At 38.9% G+C, this 17,152-nt stretch overlaps 1 protein-coding gene across 19 annotated transcripts in view; it reads left to right on the forward strand.

The window, feature by feature from the left end:
* The window catches only part of GPATCH2L (G-patch domain containing 2 like), a 61,642-nt gene extending 45,033 nt beyond the window's left edge, over nt 1-16,609 (forward strand). For 12 of the 19 annotated variants that reach the window (XM_089907987.1, XM_089907989.1, XM_089907990.1 and 9 more), the window contains one exon: nt 11,780-16,609. In XM_089907987.1, coding sequence (XP_089764113.1) covers nt 11,780-11,940 — 161 coding nt within the window. In that variant the 3' untranslated portion in view covers nt 11,941-16,609. Of the gene's footprint in view, nt 1-1,224; nt 11,449-11,779 lie in introns of those variants that run through there. The other 7 variants (XR_016392225.1, XR_016392230.1, XR_016392229.1 and 4 more) reach the window with 5 other exon arrangements.
* The last annotated feature ends 543 nt before the right edge of the window (nt 16,610-17,152 follow it).

Here is a 17,152-nt window from a genome sequence, read left to right on the forward strand (position 1 = left end):
CTGAGCTGCACATTTACATACATACAGGTATGTTATCCTTAAATGAAAAAAGGGGAATAATTACGTATTTATATCAGCAAGAATACTGGATGTCTATAGAAATTTTTCTTTGAAGTTAAGAGAAGATAATTAAATGTAATTATTAATCATAGGAAATAATACTTTGTGTATTTCAATACATTTTGGGGTGAATTGCTCTGGTTAAAAAGGGCGTATCTGCTTGTAGGACCTATCAGAAATACCTATGGTTATTTTCTTGATGATGGTGAATTCACTCTGAGGGAATTGAGCATATCATAAATTATTTTATTTTCTTCAGAAAATACTATATATTATATAGATCAGAGTAATTGGTACCTGAGTAAACAGTAGACCTCAGACAGATAGGAACTCTTATTTCTCTAACTTTACTTGGTAAGTTTCAGCATACTCTGAAATTGACCTGTTTGAGCTTCTGTTTGGAATGGTTGCTTGACAGTGGTTCATACTGAACATTCTTAACCATGGGTCTGATGATTGTAGTAAGTTTTTCTTAGGGATTTTCACATGGCCGTGCTCTGAGCTGAACATTTTACATGAATTATTTCACTTAACCTTTGCAACAACTTTATAAGGCAGATGCTGTTCTTATTCCCAGTTTACACATGGGAAAATTAAGGCTTAGAGAGGTTAAATCACTCACTGAGGTTATATGGTTAATAAACTGTAGAGCCAAGATCAGACCAATTTCCCTATGACTCTTGAGCTGCCCTCTTAAACACTGCAGGTGTTTGGTCTTGTATACGACAGAATTGGTTCCAAACTATGACTCCATGTCAAAACCCAGATCCTCATCCAGTCTGTAGAATTGGAAGCAATAAAACACAGTCTTTATCTTTTTGTTCTTTTTTTCCCCCTTAATATCTAGCTGTATTTTTAGCTTTTGGTTGTTTATAAGAGAAGAGCTGTTGAGAAGTTTATAATCCTTATTCCATATTCAAATCAGGAAATGTACTGGGAGGTATTAAACAAGACTTGAGCATTCAGCATTTCCCCTACTGAGCCCAACTCCTCTCACTTGTTGACTCAGGCCTGCTTCACTGAACATTTTTTTTGTTTTCTATCCACAACCTGAGTGCCCCATGGAGGTGAAGGACATAGCCCGAGCCCACGCCATCAGTCAGTAGAACAAATGGGCTTGCTCTGCCTAACGTCGGGCCATCTCGGATTCCACCTCTTTTATAGAAATGAGTGATGAAGAGAGGTGCGTTCCGCTTTGCTGCTGTATTAATACACATCAGGGGCCAGCTCCTGCCATTAAATCATGCTCCTGCATACATCTGTTATCGGACTCCTCACCAGTGTGATGAACAAGACTGCAGATAGAGGCTTCCTTGTGTCATTCTTTATAGGATTTTCCTAAAAGAATAAATAGCTCAGATCTCTGCCAACACTCTCTCCTGTCACTGTGATGAATTCAGCTTCTTTCTTAAACATGCAGCCACAAATCTTTTCCCTTTTCCCCTCCCCCACTAGTGGAAAGTTTTAAGTTGACTGCATTTAAAGATATTAATAAGGCTAGAAAGGTGAAGAGCAAAAGGGAATAACATGCCTTCCTGTCTTTTTGTACTAATATTAACAAAGGCCAGGGAAAAGGACCTTTTCATAGGGTCATTAGGTAGATCCATCTTGAAAGTGTAGCACCTCTATTTTCTTCATTTTATCTCCACTCCCCTTCCCTCTATGGCTTTATAACATGCAGGTGCCTGGTGTACAGATCCACCCCTGGATCCTAGTGAGTAACTGTGTTAACCTGCTTTTCAGGTCGATACACCAGAACAGGGAATGCCCACCAATGTCTCCCTCATGCTGAAGTGTACCAGCTGTCATATATTTTCTTAAAGATTGTAACTGGAAGAGAAAAAAGGGTTATTTTCTCTAAAATTTGAGAGACTTAAGTAGTTATAAGAAGCATAAGGAACTCAGATGAAAACAAGACTTCTTTTCCTTGAGATGATTTTCTTCATTAGAATGGCAAATCAGAGCTTTGGGTGTGCAAATCCCATTCCTTCATAAAGTAAACACCTGGGGCTTCCCTGGTGGCGCAGTGGTTGAGAGTCTGCCTGCCGATGTGGGGGACGTGGGTTCGTGCCCCGGTCCGAGAGGATCCCACATGCCGCGGGGCAGCTGGGCCCGTGAGCCATGGCCGCTGAGCCTGGGCGTCCGGAGCCTGTGCTCTGCGGCGGGAGGGGCCGCAGCAGTGAGAGGCCCGCGTACTGCAAAAAAATTTAAAAAATTAAAAAAAAAAAAGTAAACACATGGCTGTAGGTGAAGGAGAATTGGGATAATAAGATATTCTGTTAAGAGCCCTGACTTTTTTTTTTTTTTTTGGCGGGATCTTACTTCCCTGACCAGGGATTGAATCCGTGCCCTCTGCAGTGGAGGCACGGAGTCCTAACCACTGGACCGGCAGGGAATTCCCACGAGCCCTGACTGTTTTGGCCATCCAAGAGCCATTTCTGACCTTCTTCACCCTGGGATAGGATATGTGTCCTTAGAAGGGTACCCAACAGTTAACCTGTTAATTAGTTACATAAGATTTCAAATACCAGGCCAGCAATGCTAGCGATGCATTCACAAGGGCAGGAATTTTTACCTGTCTTGCTCACTGCTGTACCCCACAGCATCTAAAAAATAATGCTCCACACATAGAACAGTCTCTAGATATTTGTTGTATGAATAAATGAGTAGAATCTTAAAGATGAAACAGTTGTTCTCAATATTATTCTAATCCTGTGATTGGATTCAGTAGTAGTTCCATTTCAGGTTGGCCCTTGTCTCAGGAGTCATAGGGCAGATTCTTATTGCCTACTGTGCCTTTTAATTAAGTTTAAATGTTTTCTAAAGTTAAAAATGTTTTTTAAAATAAATATTGAATGGCCACAAAAGAACATTTATAGAAAATGTATAAGATATAAAGAAAACCAATACAGCAACTATCCATATACCCACCATCCACTTTAAGAAAAGGAACATCACCTTTAAATTTTTCTTCCCACTCTCCTCAGAGGTAACCATTATCCTGATATATATTTTTGGTTAATCATTTGTCATTCTTTGTTTTTTTCAACTAGTTTTGACTAGATACAGACATATGTATCTCTAAGCAGTATATTGTCTAGTTTTACATGTTTTTGAACCTTGTGTAAATGGAATGCTGTATTTTATAAGTTACAAGTTTCACCCATTTATGTTCCTGAGATTCATTCAGGTCTTATCCTACCAGAATCCATTCATTTTCTTACTGCCATATGTATGGTATTCCATTTTATCAGTTGACAGATATAATACAATTAACCGTTCTTGATGAACATTTTAGTCATATTCTTATGCTGTTTTACGCTATTGTGAAAAGTACTGCACCATTCTTCAGGAGAACATATGCAAAAGTTTCTCTTGGGCATTTCACAGTTCTTAGGATAGCTATATCAAAAAAAGAAAAAAAGTTGTTGTTTGAAGGATGTGGAGAAATTGGAAACCTTGTGCATTGCTGGTGGGAATGTAAAATAATGCAGCCACTGTGGAAAAAGATACAGTAGTTCCTCAAAAATTTAAACATAGAACTACCATGTCATCCATGGTAGTTCTGCTTCTGGATATATACCCAAAAGAATTGAAAGCAAAGATTCAAATAGATATTTGTACACCCATGTTCATAGCAGCATTATTGACAGTAGCCAAAAAGTAGAAACAACCCAAATGTTCATCACTGGATGAATGGATAAATAAAATGTGGTATATACATTCAGTAGGTTATTACTCAGTCTGAAAGCCTTCATTATAAGAATGAAATTATGAATGTTACAACATGGATGAAGGCAACATGTTAAGTGAAATAAGCCAAACACAAAAGGATGAATACTGTATGATTCCACTTATAAGAGGTACCTAAAACAATCCAGTTTGTAGAAACAGAAAGTAGAATGGTGGTTGCCGGGGGCTGCAGGAGGAAGAGAATGTGGAGTTATTGTTTAATGGGTAGACAGTTTCCATTTGGGATGATGAGAAAGTTCTGGACATGGATGGTGGTAATGGTTGTGCAACAATGTGAATATACTAAATGCTACTGAACAGTATGCTTAGAAATTATTAGAATGGTACATTTTATATATTTTTTACCATAATAAAAAATATGTAGCAAAACAAAGTTTTTCTAGGACAGAGTTTTTTTGTTTTGGTTTGGTTTTTTTAACATCTTTATTGGAGTATAATTGCTTTACAGTGGTGTGTTAGTTTCTGCTGTATCACAAAGTGAATCAGCTAGCTATACGTATACATATATCCACATATCCCCTCCCTCTTGCATCTCCTTCCCACCCTCCCTATCTCACCCCTCTAGGTGGTCACAAAGCACTGAGCTGATCTCCCTGTGCTATGCAGCTGCTTCCCACTAGCTAGCTATTTTACTTTTGGTGGTGTATATGTGTCCGTGCCACTCTCTCACTTCGTCACAGCTTCCCCTTCCCCTTCCCCATGTCTTCAAGTCCATTCTCTACATCTGCATCTTTATTCCTGTCCTGCTCCTAGGTTCTTCAGAACCTTTTTTTTTTTTTTTTTTTTTAGATTCCATATATATGTGTTAGCATACGGTATTTGTTTTTCTTTTTCTGACTTAGAGGCTGCAGACTCTAGGTCCATCTGCCTCACTACAAATAACTCAATTTCATTTCTTTTTATGGCTGAGTAATATTCCATTGTATATATGTGCAACATCTTCTTTATCCATTCATCTGTCGATGGACACTTAGGTTGCTTCCATGTCCTGGCTATTGTAAATAGTGCTGCAATGAACATTGTGGTACATGACTCTTTTTTTTTTTTTTTTTTTCGGTACGCGGGCCTCTCACTGTTGTGGCCTCTCCCATTGCGGAGCACAGGCTCCGGACGCGCAGGCTCAGCGACCATGGCTCACAGGCCCAGCCGCTCCGCGGCATGTGGGATCCTCCCGGCCCGGGGCACAAACCCACGTCCCCTGCATCGGCAGGCGGACTCTCAACCACTGCGCCACCAGGGAAGCCCCGTGACTCCTTTTGAATTATGGTTTTCTCCAGGTATATGCCCAGTAGTGGGATTGCTGTGTCGTATGGTAGTTCTATTTTTAGTTTTTTAAGGAACCTCCATACTGTTCTCCATAGTGGCTGTATCAATTTACATTCCCACCAACAGTGAAAGAGGGTTCCCTTTTCTTGACACCCTCTCCAGCATTTATTATTTGTAGACTTTTTGATGATGGCCATTCTGACTGGTGTGAGATGATGCCTCATTGTAGTTTTGATTTACATTTCTCTAACGATTAGTGATCTTGAGCATCCTTTCATGTGTTTGTTGGCAATCTGTATATCTTCTTTGGAGAAATGTCTATTTTGGTCTACTGCCCATTTTTGGATTGTTCGTTTGTTTTTTTTGATATTGAGCTGCATGAGCTGCTTGTATATTTAGGAGATTAATCCTTTGTCAGTTGCTTCATTTGCAAATATCTTCTCCCATTCTGAGGGTTGTCTTTTTGTCTTCTTTATGGTTTCCTTGGCTGTGCAAAGATTTTCAAGTTGTATTAGGTCCCATTTGTTTATTTTTTATTTTATTTCCATTATTCTAGGAGGTGGGTCAAGAAGGATCTTGCTGTGATATATGTCATAGAGTATTCTGCCTATGTTTTCCTCTAAGAGTTTGAAAGTTTCTGGCTTTACATTTAGGTCTATAATCCATTTTGAGTTTACTTTTGTGTATGGTGTTAGGAAGTGTTCTAATTTCATTCTTTTACATGTAGCCATCCAGTTTTCCCAACACCACTTATTGAAGAGGCCGTCTTTTCTCCATTTTATATTCTTGCCTCCTTTGTCAAAGATAAGGTTACCCTATGTGTGTGGGTTTATCTCTGGGCTTTCTATCCTGTCCCATTGATCTATATTTCTGTTTTTGTGCCAGTACCATACTGTCTTGATTACTGTAGCTTTGTAATATAGTCTCCAGTCAGGGAGCCTGATTCCTCCAGCTCCGTTTTTCGTTCGCAAGATTGTTTTGGCTATTAGGGCTCTTTTGTCTTTCCATACAAACTGTAAAAACTCTTGTTCTAGTTCTGTGAAAAATGCCATTGGTAATTTGATAGGGATTGCATTGAATCTGTAGATTGCTTTGGGTCATGTTGTCATTTTCACAGTGTTGATTCTTCCAATCCAAGAACATGGTATATCTCACCATCTGTTTGTATCATCTTTAATTTCTTTCATCAGTGTCTTACAGTTATCTGCATACAGGTCTTTTGCCTCCTTAGGTAGGTTTATTTCTAGGTATTTTATTCTTTTTGTTGCAGTGGTAAATGGGAGTGTTTCCTTAATTTCTTTTTCAGATTTTTCATAATTAGTGTATAGGAATGCAAGAGATTTCTGTGCATTAATTTTGTATCCTGCTACTTTACCAAATTCATTGATTAGCTCTAGTAGTTTTCTGGCAGCATCTTTAGGATTCTCTATGTATAGTATCATGTCATCTGCAAACAGTGACAGTTTTATTTTTCTTTTCCGATTTGGATTCCTTTTATTTCTTTTTCTTCTCTGATTGCTAGGGCTAAAACTTCCAAAACTATGTTGAATAATAGTGGTGAGAGTGGGCAACCTTGTCTTGTTCCTGATCCTAGTGGAAATGGTTTCAGTTTTTCACCATTAAAAATGATGTTGGCTGTGGGTTTGTCATATATGCCCTTTATTATGTTGAGGTAAGTTCCCTCTATGCCTACTTTCTGCAGGGTTTTTATCATAAGTTGGTGTTGAATTTTGTCGAAAGCTTTTTCTGCATCTATTGAGATGATCATATAGTTTTTATCCTTCAGCTTGTTAATATGGTTTATCACATTGATTGATTTGCGTATATTGAAGAATCCTTGCATTCCTGGGATAAACACCACTTGATCATGGTGTATGATCCTTTTAATGTGTTGTTGGATTCTGTTTGCTAGTATTTTGTTGAGGATTTTTACATCTATGTTCATCAGTGTTAGCGGCCTGTAGTTTTCTTTTTTTGTGACATCTGTGTCTGGTTTTGGTATCAAGGTGATGGTGGCCTCGTAGAATGAGTTTGGGAGTGTTCCTGCCTCTGCTATATTTTGGAAGAGTTTGAGAAGGATAGGTGTTAGCTCTTCTCTAAATGTTTGATAGAATTCGCCTGTGAAGCCATCTGGTCCTGGGACTTTTTTTGTTGGAAGATTTTTAATCACAGTTTCAATTTCAGTGCTTGTGATTGGTCTGTTTATATTTTCTATTTCTTCCTGGTTCAGTCTTGGAAAGTTGTGCTTTTCTAAGAATTTGTCCATTTCTCCCAGGTTGTCCATTTCTTTGTCATAGAGTTGCTTGCAGTAATCTCTCATGAACCTTTGTGTTTCTGCCATGTCAGTTGGTACTTCTCCTTTTTCATTTCTAATTCTGTTGATTTGTGTCTTTTCTCTTTTTTCCTTGATGAATCTGGCTAATGGTTTATCAATTTTATCTTCTCAAAGAACCAGCTTTTAGTTTTATTGATCTTTGCTATCGTTTCCTTCATTTCTTTTTCATTTATTTCTGAACTGATCTTTATGATTTCTTTCCTTCTGCTAACTTGGGGGTTTTTTTGTTCTTCTTTCTCTAATTGCTTTAGGTGTAAGGTTAGGTTGTTTATTTGAGATGTTTCTTGTTTCTTGATTTAGGATTGTGTTGCTATAAACTTCCCTCTTAGAACTGCTTTTGCTGCATCCCATAGGTTTTGGGTTGTCGTGTTTTCATTGTCATTTGTTTCTAAATTTTTTGATTTCCTCTTTGATTTCTTCAGTCATCTCTTGGTTATTTAGTAGCGTATTGTTTAGCCTCCTTGTGTTTGCATTTTTAAAGTTTTTTTCCTGTAATTGATATCTAGTCTCATAGCATTGTGGTCGGAAAAGATACTTGATATGATTTCAATTTTCTTAAATTTACCAAGGCTTGATTTGTGACCCAAGATATGATCTATCCTGGAGAATGCTCCATGAGCACTTGAGAAGAAAGTGTATTCTGTTTTTGGATGGAACGTCCTATAAATATCAATTAAGTCCATCTTGTTTAATGTGTCATTTAAAGCTTGTGTTTAATTATTTATTTTCATTTTGGATGATCTGCCCATTCGTGAAAGTGGGGTGTTAAAGTCCCCTACTGTGATTGTGTTACTGTTGCTTTCCCCTTTTATGGCTGTTAGCATTTGCCTTATGTATTGAGGTGCTCCTATGTTGGGTGCGTAAATATTTACAATTTTTATATCTTCTTCTTGGATTGATTCCTTGATCATTATGTAGTGTTCTTCTTTGTCTCTTGTAATAGTCTTTATTTTAAACTCTAGTTTGTCTGATATGAGAATTGCTACTCTAGCTTTCTTTTTTTTTGTTTGTTTTTTTTTGTTTTTGTTTTTTTTGCAGTACACAGGCCTCTCACTGTTGTGGCCTCTCCCGCTGTGGAGCACAGGCTCCGGACACGTAGGCTTAGCGGCCATGGCTCACGGGCCCAGCCGCTCCGTGGCATGTGGGATCTTCCCAGACCGGGGCACGAACCTGTGTCCCCTGCATCGGCAGGCGGACTCTCAGCCCCTGCGCCACCAGGGAAGCCCCCTAGCTTTCTTTTGATTTCCATTTGCATGGAATATCTTTTTCCATCCTCTCATTTTCAGTCTGTATGTGTCCCTAGATCTGAAGTGGGCTTCTTGTAGACAGCGTATATATGGGTCTTGTTTTTGTATCCATTCAGCAAGTCTTTGTCTTTTAGTTGGAACATTTAATCCATTTACATTTAAGGTAATTATCGATATGTATGTTCCTGTTACCATTTTCTGAATTGTTTTGGGTGTTATTGTAGGTCTTTCCATTCTCTTGTGTTTCCTGCCTAGAGAAGTTCCTTTAGCATTTGTTGTAGAGCTGGTTTGGTGGTGCTGAATTCTCTTAGCTTCTGTGTATCTGTAAAGGTTTTAATTTCTCCATCAAATCTGAATGAGATCCTTACTGGGTAGAGTAATCTTGGTTGTAGGTTTTTCCCTTTCATCACTTTAAATATGTCCTGCCACTCCCTTCTGGCTTGCAGAGTTTCTGCTGAACGTTCAGCTGTTAACCTTATGGGGATTCCCTTGTATGTTATTTGTTGTTTTTCCCTTGCTGCTTTTAATATTTTTTCTTTGTATTTAATTTTTGATAGTTTGATATATATGTGTCTTGGCATGTTTCTCCTTGGGTTTATCCTGTATGGGACTCTCTGCACTTCCTGGACTTGATTGACTATTTCCTTTCCCATATTAGAGAAGTTTTCAACTATAATCTTTTCAAGTATTTTCTCAGTCCCTTTCTTTTTCTCTTCTTCTGGGACCGCCTATAATTCAAATGTTGGTGCATTTAATGTTGTCCCAGAGGTCTCTGAGACTGTCCTCAATTCTTTTCATTCTTTTTTCTTTATTCTCCTCTGCGGTAGTTATTTCCACTATTTTATCTTCCAGGTCACTTATCCGTTCTTTGGCCTCAGTTATTCTGCTATTGATTTCTTCTAGAGAATTTTTAATTTCATTTATTGTGTTGTTTATCATTGTTTGTTTGCTCTTTAGTTCTTCTAGGTCCTTGTTAAACCTTTCTTTTATTTTCTCCATTCTGTTTTCAAGATTTTCTATCATCTTTACTGTCATTACTCTGAATTCTTTTTGAGGTAGACTGCCTATTTCCTCTTCATTTGTTTGGTCTAGTGGGTTTTTACCTTGCTCCTTCATCTGCTGTGTGTTTCTCTGTCTTCTCACTTTGCTTAACTTACTGTGTTTGGGGTCTCCTCTTCACAGGCTGCAGGTTTGTATTTTCCATTGTTTTTGGTGTCTGCCCCCAGTGGGTAATATTGGCTCCGTGGGATGTGTAGGCTTCCTGTTGGAGAGGACTGGTGCCTGTGTTCTGATGGATGAGGCTGGATCTTGTCTTTCTGGTGGGCAGGACCGTGTCTGGTCGTGTGTTTTGAGGTGTTTGTGACCTTATTATGATTTTAGGCAGCCTCTTTGCTAATGGGTGGGGTTGTGTTCCTGTCTTGCTAGTTGTTTGGCATGGGGTATCCAGCACTGGAGCTTGCTGGTCGTTGAGTGGAGCTGGTTCTTAGAGTTGAGACGGAGATCTCTGGGAGAGCTCTCGCCGATTGATATTACAAGGGGCCGGGAGGTCTCTGGTGGACCATTGTCCTGAACTCAGCTCTCCCACCTCAGAGGCTCAGGCCTGACACCCGGCTGGAGCACCAAGACCCAGTTTTTGGAGAAGGGGCTTGCAATTTCTAAGGAGCAAGGTTTCTTTGTAACTGCTGTGTCCATGAGATCACAAAGAAAGTTCTCATTTTCTGAAGGAAATGTATCCAGAGAAGCAGATGGCACAATTTCCATAGTCTAATTCCTCTTCTTTGGATAGGACTCCTCAAAAAGGTAACAAGCCAAGAATCTAGGACAGTTTTTTCACCATGGTTGATGAGCATCTAGTAATGGTAGTTATAGTTTTATGAAATTTATTTTCACTTAAATAGGAGTGAATGAGCACATGTGTGTGAGAAATAGAGAGAGAGAGAGAGATTTGGGTGTTGATGTCAGATGTATTTCTTGCTGCTATGGTTGAGGTTCCAAAATGTTTGAAAGCCACTACCCTCTAAAAACTCTTGTATATGTGCCATGGAGTTAATAGCTTTCGAGGTTTTTTTTTTTTTCTTTCTGAAATTTATGTTTGAATGTTGGGTGTACCTGTAAATCTGAAATAAACCCTTGGGTGCACTATGATATAATCTAATCTTTTTCATTAAGAAAAAAAAAAGTATTGGTCATGACCCACTACATTGATTTTGTGACACATAATTTGAAAATTACTTTTCTAGGTTATATTCCTGGGAATGGAATTATTGTAACAGGATAAAAGCAAAACTTTTTAAGATTTTGCTCTATTTTAGTGTATATATTTGTTTTCAACAGTGGGGTATGATGGTGGTTTGTACTGCTCTGCTCAGGGGGCATTTGGAAATGTGAGGACAGTTTGGTTGTCACAATGACTGGGGAATGCTTTTGGCATTCAGGGACAGGGTCCAGAATGGTAAGTGTCCTAAAAAAAATAGGACAGCCCTGCACAAGCAATGATTATCCTGTCCAGAATGTCTTAATGTGCTTGTTGAAAAACCATGGGCTTGGTGTGTGATTTTTCTACCATTTGCCTTATTATTCATTATTTATTGGTGACACTGTCATATTGGAGGCATAAGATGTTGTAGAAAGAGCAGAGGGCTTAGAGTCCAGTATATGAGTTTGAGTCTTGCTACTTAACCAGCCCGGTTGTGTCCCTGAACAAATTATCTGCTTTCTCTATGCCTCAGTTTTCTGATCCAGGAAATGGAGATGACGATACCTCCTTCTAAGAGTTTGCATTAAGAAGTAAGGTTATAGTATACGTTGTTTACACGGTACAGTGCCTGGCACATAAATGCTTAGTAAGTGATTATTACTACATTATGAATTTGTACTACTGGATTTACTCATTTGTTCAGTTAAACCCATTTTCTGAGGTGGAGAAATACAATACTTATCTTACTTAAATCTTGCCTTTATTTTTTGGTTTAAAAAAAAAGAAACTTTATGTGGCCACTTGGTTTAATAGGACATAAAGTATAAGAATTAAGAAAGTTTTGTGTTGACATCTCTCTCATTCTAATTTGTCTCCTTTTGACTTTTTTCCTCCTTACTTTTATTGTAACACCCTTACCAGTTCACATGGATGCAGTGGAGCCAACCATACCAGCATCACAGGCCCCCAAATCTCCGAACTCTGAGTGGTTGGTCAGGACCTCTGCTGCAGAGAAAACCACTGACTCAACTGCAGCTACATTTTTTAAAATGCCACAAGAAAAGAGCCCTGGATACAGCTAGACAGCAGAATTTCACCCACCAAGAGCCGACTAGATGTTGCTGAAACAAATATTAGACTTTGTATTATATTGTCTTGCATATCTTAATTGACATTCCCAGTCCTTTCGCCACCAGGACTGACTCCTCTTCAAAGAAGTGGACTCTTTCTCTTAGAAAATCATATTGTGAAAATCTTTTTTTTTTAATTGTAAAATATTAGGACAGCAATTTTTTTAAAAAAGGTCATCCTATGCTATATTTGTTACATTGCTATTGCTGTCCCAACAGTTACCTACAGCTCTGTTTACAGAGCTGTTGCTGTTTTGCAGGTATGTCTTTTTTCTTGAAGAACTAGTAACTGCTTTTGCATATTTTTTGTGTAGAGCTTTTAATACCTTTTGAGGAAGTTCCAAATTTGCAGCCAGTTCCAGACAAAGTTAAACACAGATTTAAGATCTGTGTGTGGAATTGTTTGCAGGACTTTGAGCCTGGTCTTGATTCAAGCAGAGTGCCAATAAGATAAATCCACCAAGTACTCAATTTGGAGCCTCAGAAAAGACTACCAGCAGCATGGGCCTTGGAAGCTTACTCCATTTTTCTAGATGTCCTATTGGAATCGCCAGCAGCTGCATTGTACTTTGCCTCATCTCCAAAGTCTGTGTTTTACTGAAAGAGGACCTATATATATACACATACAGATCGGTGTCATGAAGAAGGTGCTTTAGGTGTACAGCAAATTTAAAACAGTGGATTGTGTCTTAATACTTCATGTTGCGGTGTAAGCCTTTATGTACTAAACGAGACTTTTATTGTTAGTATTATAGGTCAATAACCTGTAGCAGAAATTCATACTCTATTATAATAATGGCTTTTTGAGGCCATACTTTGGGGAGGAAAAATGTCTTTTTGACATGCCTTTATACTTGGTATGTTTATGACGGCTCAGCTGCATGAAGAGTTATATATACAGCCATGCCTCAAGTTGGATGCTTCTTTGTCAAAATGAGGAATAAGTGACTGCCTAGAGCTTGTGAAGAAAAGCCACCCTTTCTAAAAAAGTATTATCAAGATTGTCTGTCGTTGAGGGACCTCGTTGGCAGAAGGGCCCGTTTTTGTACAAATTGGATGCTTTTACTCTGAGATACACAGAAGCCATTCTCAAGTGTCCGCTGCTCTTGTGACATTCTAGAGGAACTCCCACCCCTGCACCTGCTAGGACAGAGCCTCCTTTCTTTCCCTGAAGCGCAGTTGTCCTTTCTCACACACAATTTAATGGTGGGCCGCTCTGTCGTATTCCTTTAAAAATTGTTGTCCTTATCAGTGGTAGCTCCAGAATGTCCTTGTCAGTGGCGTGGGTGTGACTCTGGTGGGAAAGGGGTACTGGAAGCTAAGTTTACATAGTACTTCATGTAAGACTGAGAACATGGCAGTTGTCCACAGCAAGGACTATGGTGGAGGGAGGGGCGGGTGGAGATTACGGCATGAGGAGTAGCGCTAAAGCTAGCCCAGCATCCCTGGGAGCCACCCAGATTCTTGTGCAGTAGTGAGTGTGCTTCCCTTCCTGTGGCTGCACCCATAGCAGGATAGAAAACATAATGTCTGTTGAATATAAAGTGGTTCTACTCAGTTGTTGTAGTGATGAAGGTATCTTTTTGTTGTAATATGTGCATTCTTACCTAGTCCCAATAGTGTCCCGAGGCACACATTTCTAACATAATTTGTTGGATTTAAGGGAGAAATTCATGAACATAATAATTTTATTTTCTTTGCACTAAGCTCCATGGCTCATTCAGAGATCAGTCCTGTGATCATCGCCTGTTAAGACCTCTGTAGTTCGGGTAGCATCTTTTTCTTCATGACGTGTAGCCTAATAATTCTCCTTTCTACCTGCGATTAAAAATCACTTATATGTACAACTTTATTTACCTTTTAAACATCTATGATGTAAAGGTAGGTGATTGCTACCATTTTATAGAGTCAAGAACAGTCTTAGTGACTTGCCCCAAATCTCATAATCAAGTCAAGACTAAAATCCCAGACTTACAGACTTTCTTGGCCCTGGGTTATAATCTTTGGGTTGTCACTGATAGACCTGAGTCACTCTGAGACTCATATTTTTGAAACAGTATGCCAGATAAACAGAATGTTTATCACCTTTCTTGATCAAGCTTTCCTACATATTTTGAATACTTTCAACGGGGAGCAACCCAAAATGCCATATCTGTAATAACTAGGAGAGAAAATTAATTGCCTAAGAGAATAGCCATTAAGCACACAAATATTTTTCCAATACAGGGTTGTAAATTGTGCTCCTTATTTTAAGCTGCTGCATGAGCATGCTCACAGAATTATTCACCGACTTATTCTGCTTGTTTTTTATGAGTCAATTCCAGAGGAATACTCTTAGAATCAAGTGTATTTTGAATCTTAAATTTTAAATATCCTTTTTATATGGCAAAGTGTATAATGTCATAAATTAAGAGAAATCCGTTACCTTTCAACAAAAGGTATAATTTCAAAATCGGGTTTTGAAATCTGTTGAAAAAAAATTATAGCTTGACTTCTTTTGAGGATAATCATTGAGCTCAATGATTTGATCTGCTCAAAAGTAATAACCGAAGCAGAGTTCCACAGTTCTTCCTAATTTCAGAATTCTGATTTATCCCAGCTTGCTGTCCAGTCTGCTTGTCTAAATCCTAATCTTGGGTATTTTTCACAATGGGCGAAAACATTATGTACTTGCATGAGCATCATTCATAAAGGATAGTTTTGCTTACCGGTTTAAGGGAATTTGAGATTATTTTTCAGGTGCAGTATTATAAAGGGAACAACTTCATTTGCATCAAAACTTGTGTTGCTTTTTGGTAAGAACTGTTCAGAAGAGGAAATTAGTAGCTGTTTACATGGTGCCAAGTTTGGAGGGGCAGAGTATGATCTTTTTTGAGTGGTGTGTTCTCGATAAATAGGCCTCATTTAGCCTTGAATTCTTTAGAAATCAAATGCAATTGGAAATTTCAGATGACAGAGTTGTGCTGGGCTATAGAAACAGGCTGCAAATGAGGCCATTTTGGCAGCAAAATGACCAAAAGCTGAAATAAAGCTTCTTAATCTGTGATGCTTATGGCATCCTTTGCTAAGTAAAGCTCAATACCTAGGAGAGGTAATTTAAACTACTTGTGAATCCCAAATAGGTGAATCTGACATATCTCTACTTTGGAACCAGAAATGCAGTCTAGATCACAGCATAGCAAGTTCTGATGCTAAAAGTACAGGAGCAGAGTTATCATAGCAGTAAGTCATTTAGAGGTGAACGAGTCTCAGAGTGTCACGTGAGGAAGGAGCTAGGTGGCACTGTCATTGCTGGTGTGATGGGTTCTCCACTTCGGCTCCAGGAAAAGGCTCCTGGTGATGCCTGATTCATTTCAAGCCTTTGCTTTATTTTGGCTTCACTACCATGATTCTGAGCCACAAGCTTTTTTATTTCCTGGGGATTAAGCTGTGTAAAAATACAGCATTAGCCGTATTCAGCATTCTGTATATTTGGTGAACCTTATCTGAGCTGGGATGAGAACAGAGTGGCTTTCTGTAGCAGCAGTGGATACCGTCTAGTGGGGGACATAGCTTATAGGTTGTATCATGGTTCATGGGACGGTGGGAGGGGTGGCAGAAGCGGTTTGCTCTTGCTGTCAGCTGCTTCCTTTGCTAATGTTTCAGCTGCCCATTTTACGTGTCAGTATTTCCTTATCTCCCTCTCCAGTTGTGACAGTGTAGTTACTGATAGTGACAGCAATCAGGTTGGGTTCCTACCCCATGAGAAAACTGGCACAGAGGAAAAAAGGTGAGGAAATTGGTGGGTTCTGCTATTAGCACTAAACACAAGTGGCCCACACATGCTTTCGTTAAGATCACGAAACAGATGAACATCAAGATCACGAAACAGATGAACATCAAATGCCTGGAAATAGCAACATGGAAAAGAAACAAAGGAAATTGAGTGATCTTGCCGAAGAGTGTGGATTAGAAGGTTTTTAACAAGCCCAGCAAAACAAACTTATGGCCAAAAGAAGTTGTTTTCCTGCCACTGCCCTGCACTGCACTTGGTAAAATTGTCAAATGTGGGGGAAAAAAAATTTTCCAAGCACAGTATTGAAGAATGGGGCAGATCCTGAAGATGTTCACCAAGGAAAGGAATCTTGGCAAGGTTCAGACTGGGAAGGCAAGGGGAAAGGGGAAGAGAAGGAGATGCTTAGAGCAGGGCTGCTAGGGCCCCGAGATCAACAGCATGCATACATTCTACCCCCCTCCAGATCTGCTGAATCAGAAACTCTGAGGGTAAGGCCCAGGAGTCTTTTACCAGCCCTCCAGGGGACTTGATGTTTAAGAACGATGCACAATGATGTTTAAGAACCGCAGGCTTTGCCATAGTTAAAAAGGAGTGTTTTAATATACTGGTGTCCCCCCCCAAGCTCTGAGGTGCTCTTATACTTTCCTCCATAAGTATGGAGATGTTTTGTGTATGGTTCTTTGCAGAAACTGTTAAATGTCTTTATTTCCCATACTTTTTCCCTCAAGTTCCTGAAAGATCTCCTGGAAATATTGAGAAAGGATGATGTGGAGAAAAAGGCCATTGAGGCCATTTTTAGATGGATAGAAACAACCTTTTAAAAGTGGATTAAAGTATAACAATGGATTTTTAGTCTGTGAGTGATCATTGATTTTCATAACCGACAGTAAAACATTTGTGTAAGATACTGCCATCCATGATTTTATGATACCTGTTCATTACATCTTAGTTTCATGGGAAAATGTCATATATTTTCATAATGATGAAGTCTTTAAAGTATGACTCACAAAAATGAAAAAAGTCATTGGAAGAAAAAAACACCCTGAGTACATAGCTATTGTGTAATAAATACCTGTTGAATTATTGGTAATCTTTTGCTGGGAATTAATCTCAGTACTTCAGAGCATGTAAAAATCAATTTTCAGTGATCCCCCTTAATCATACCTTACTGTCTTTGTTTTACATTTTCAGCTAGTGATTCCGCAGGGGTTGGGAACCAGTAGTAACAACATGTTATATTTTTTCATCGTCTGACTTACAATTCAGTGTTTCAGAAGACAGTACTCTAATGTTAAAGCTTTGAAGTGGTGGTATGGTCATTTTTTCTTTAGATTTTATTTGTGTGAATTGGCGTAGGCCCTACTTTATTACTAAAGCCTATGAACCAAA

Source organism: Delphinapterus leucas, chromosome 2 (assembly GCF_059928025.1).
Source record: "Delphinapterus leucas isolate spDelLeu-1000000601 "Yukka" chromosome 2, BTC_Dleu_Yukka2, whole genome shotgun sequence".
Classification (NCBI taxonomy): domain Eukaryota; kingdom Metazoa; phylum Chordata; class Mammalia; order Artiodactyla; family Monodontidae; genus Delphinapterus; species Delphinapterus leucas.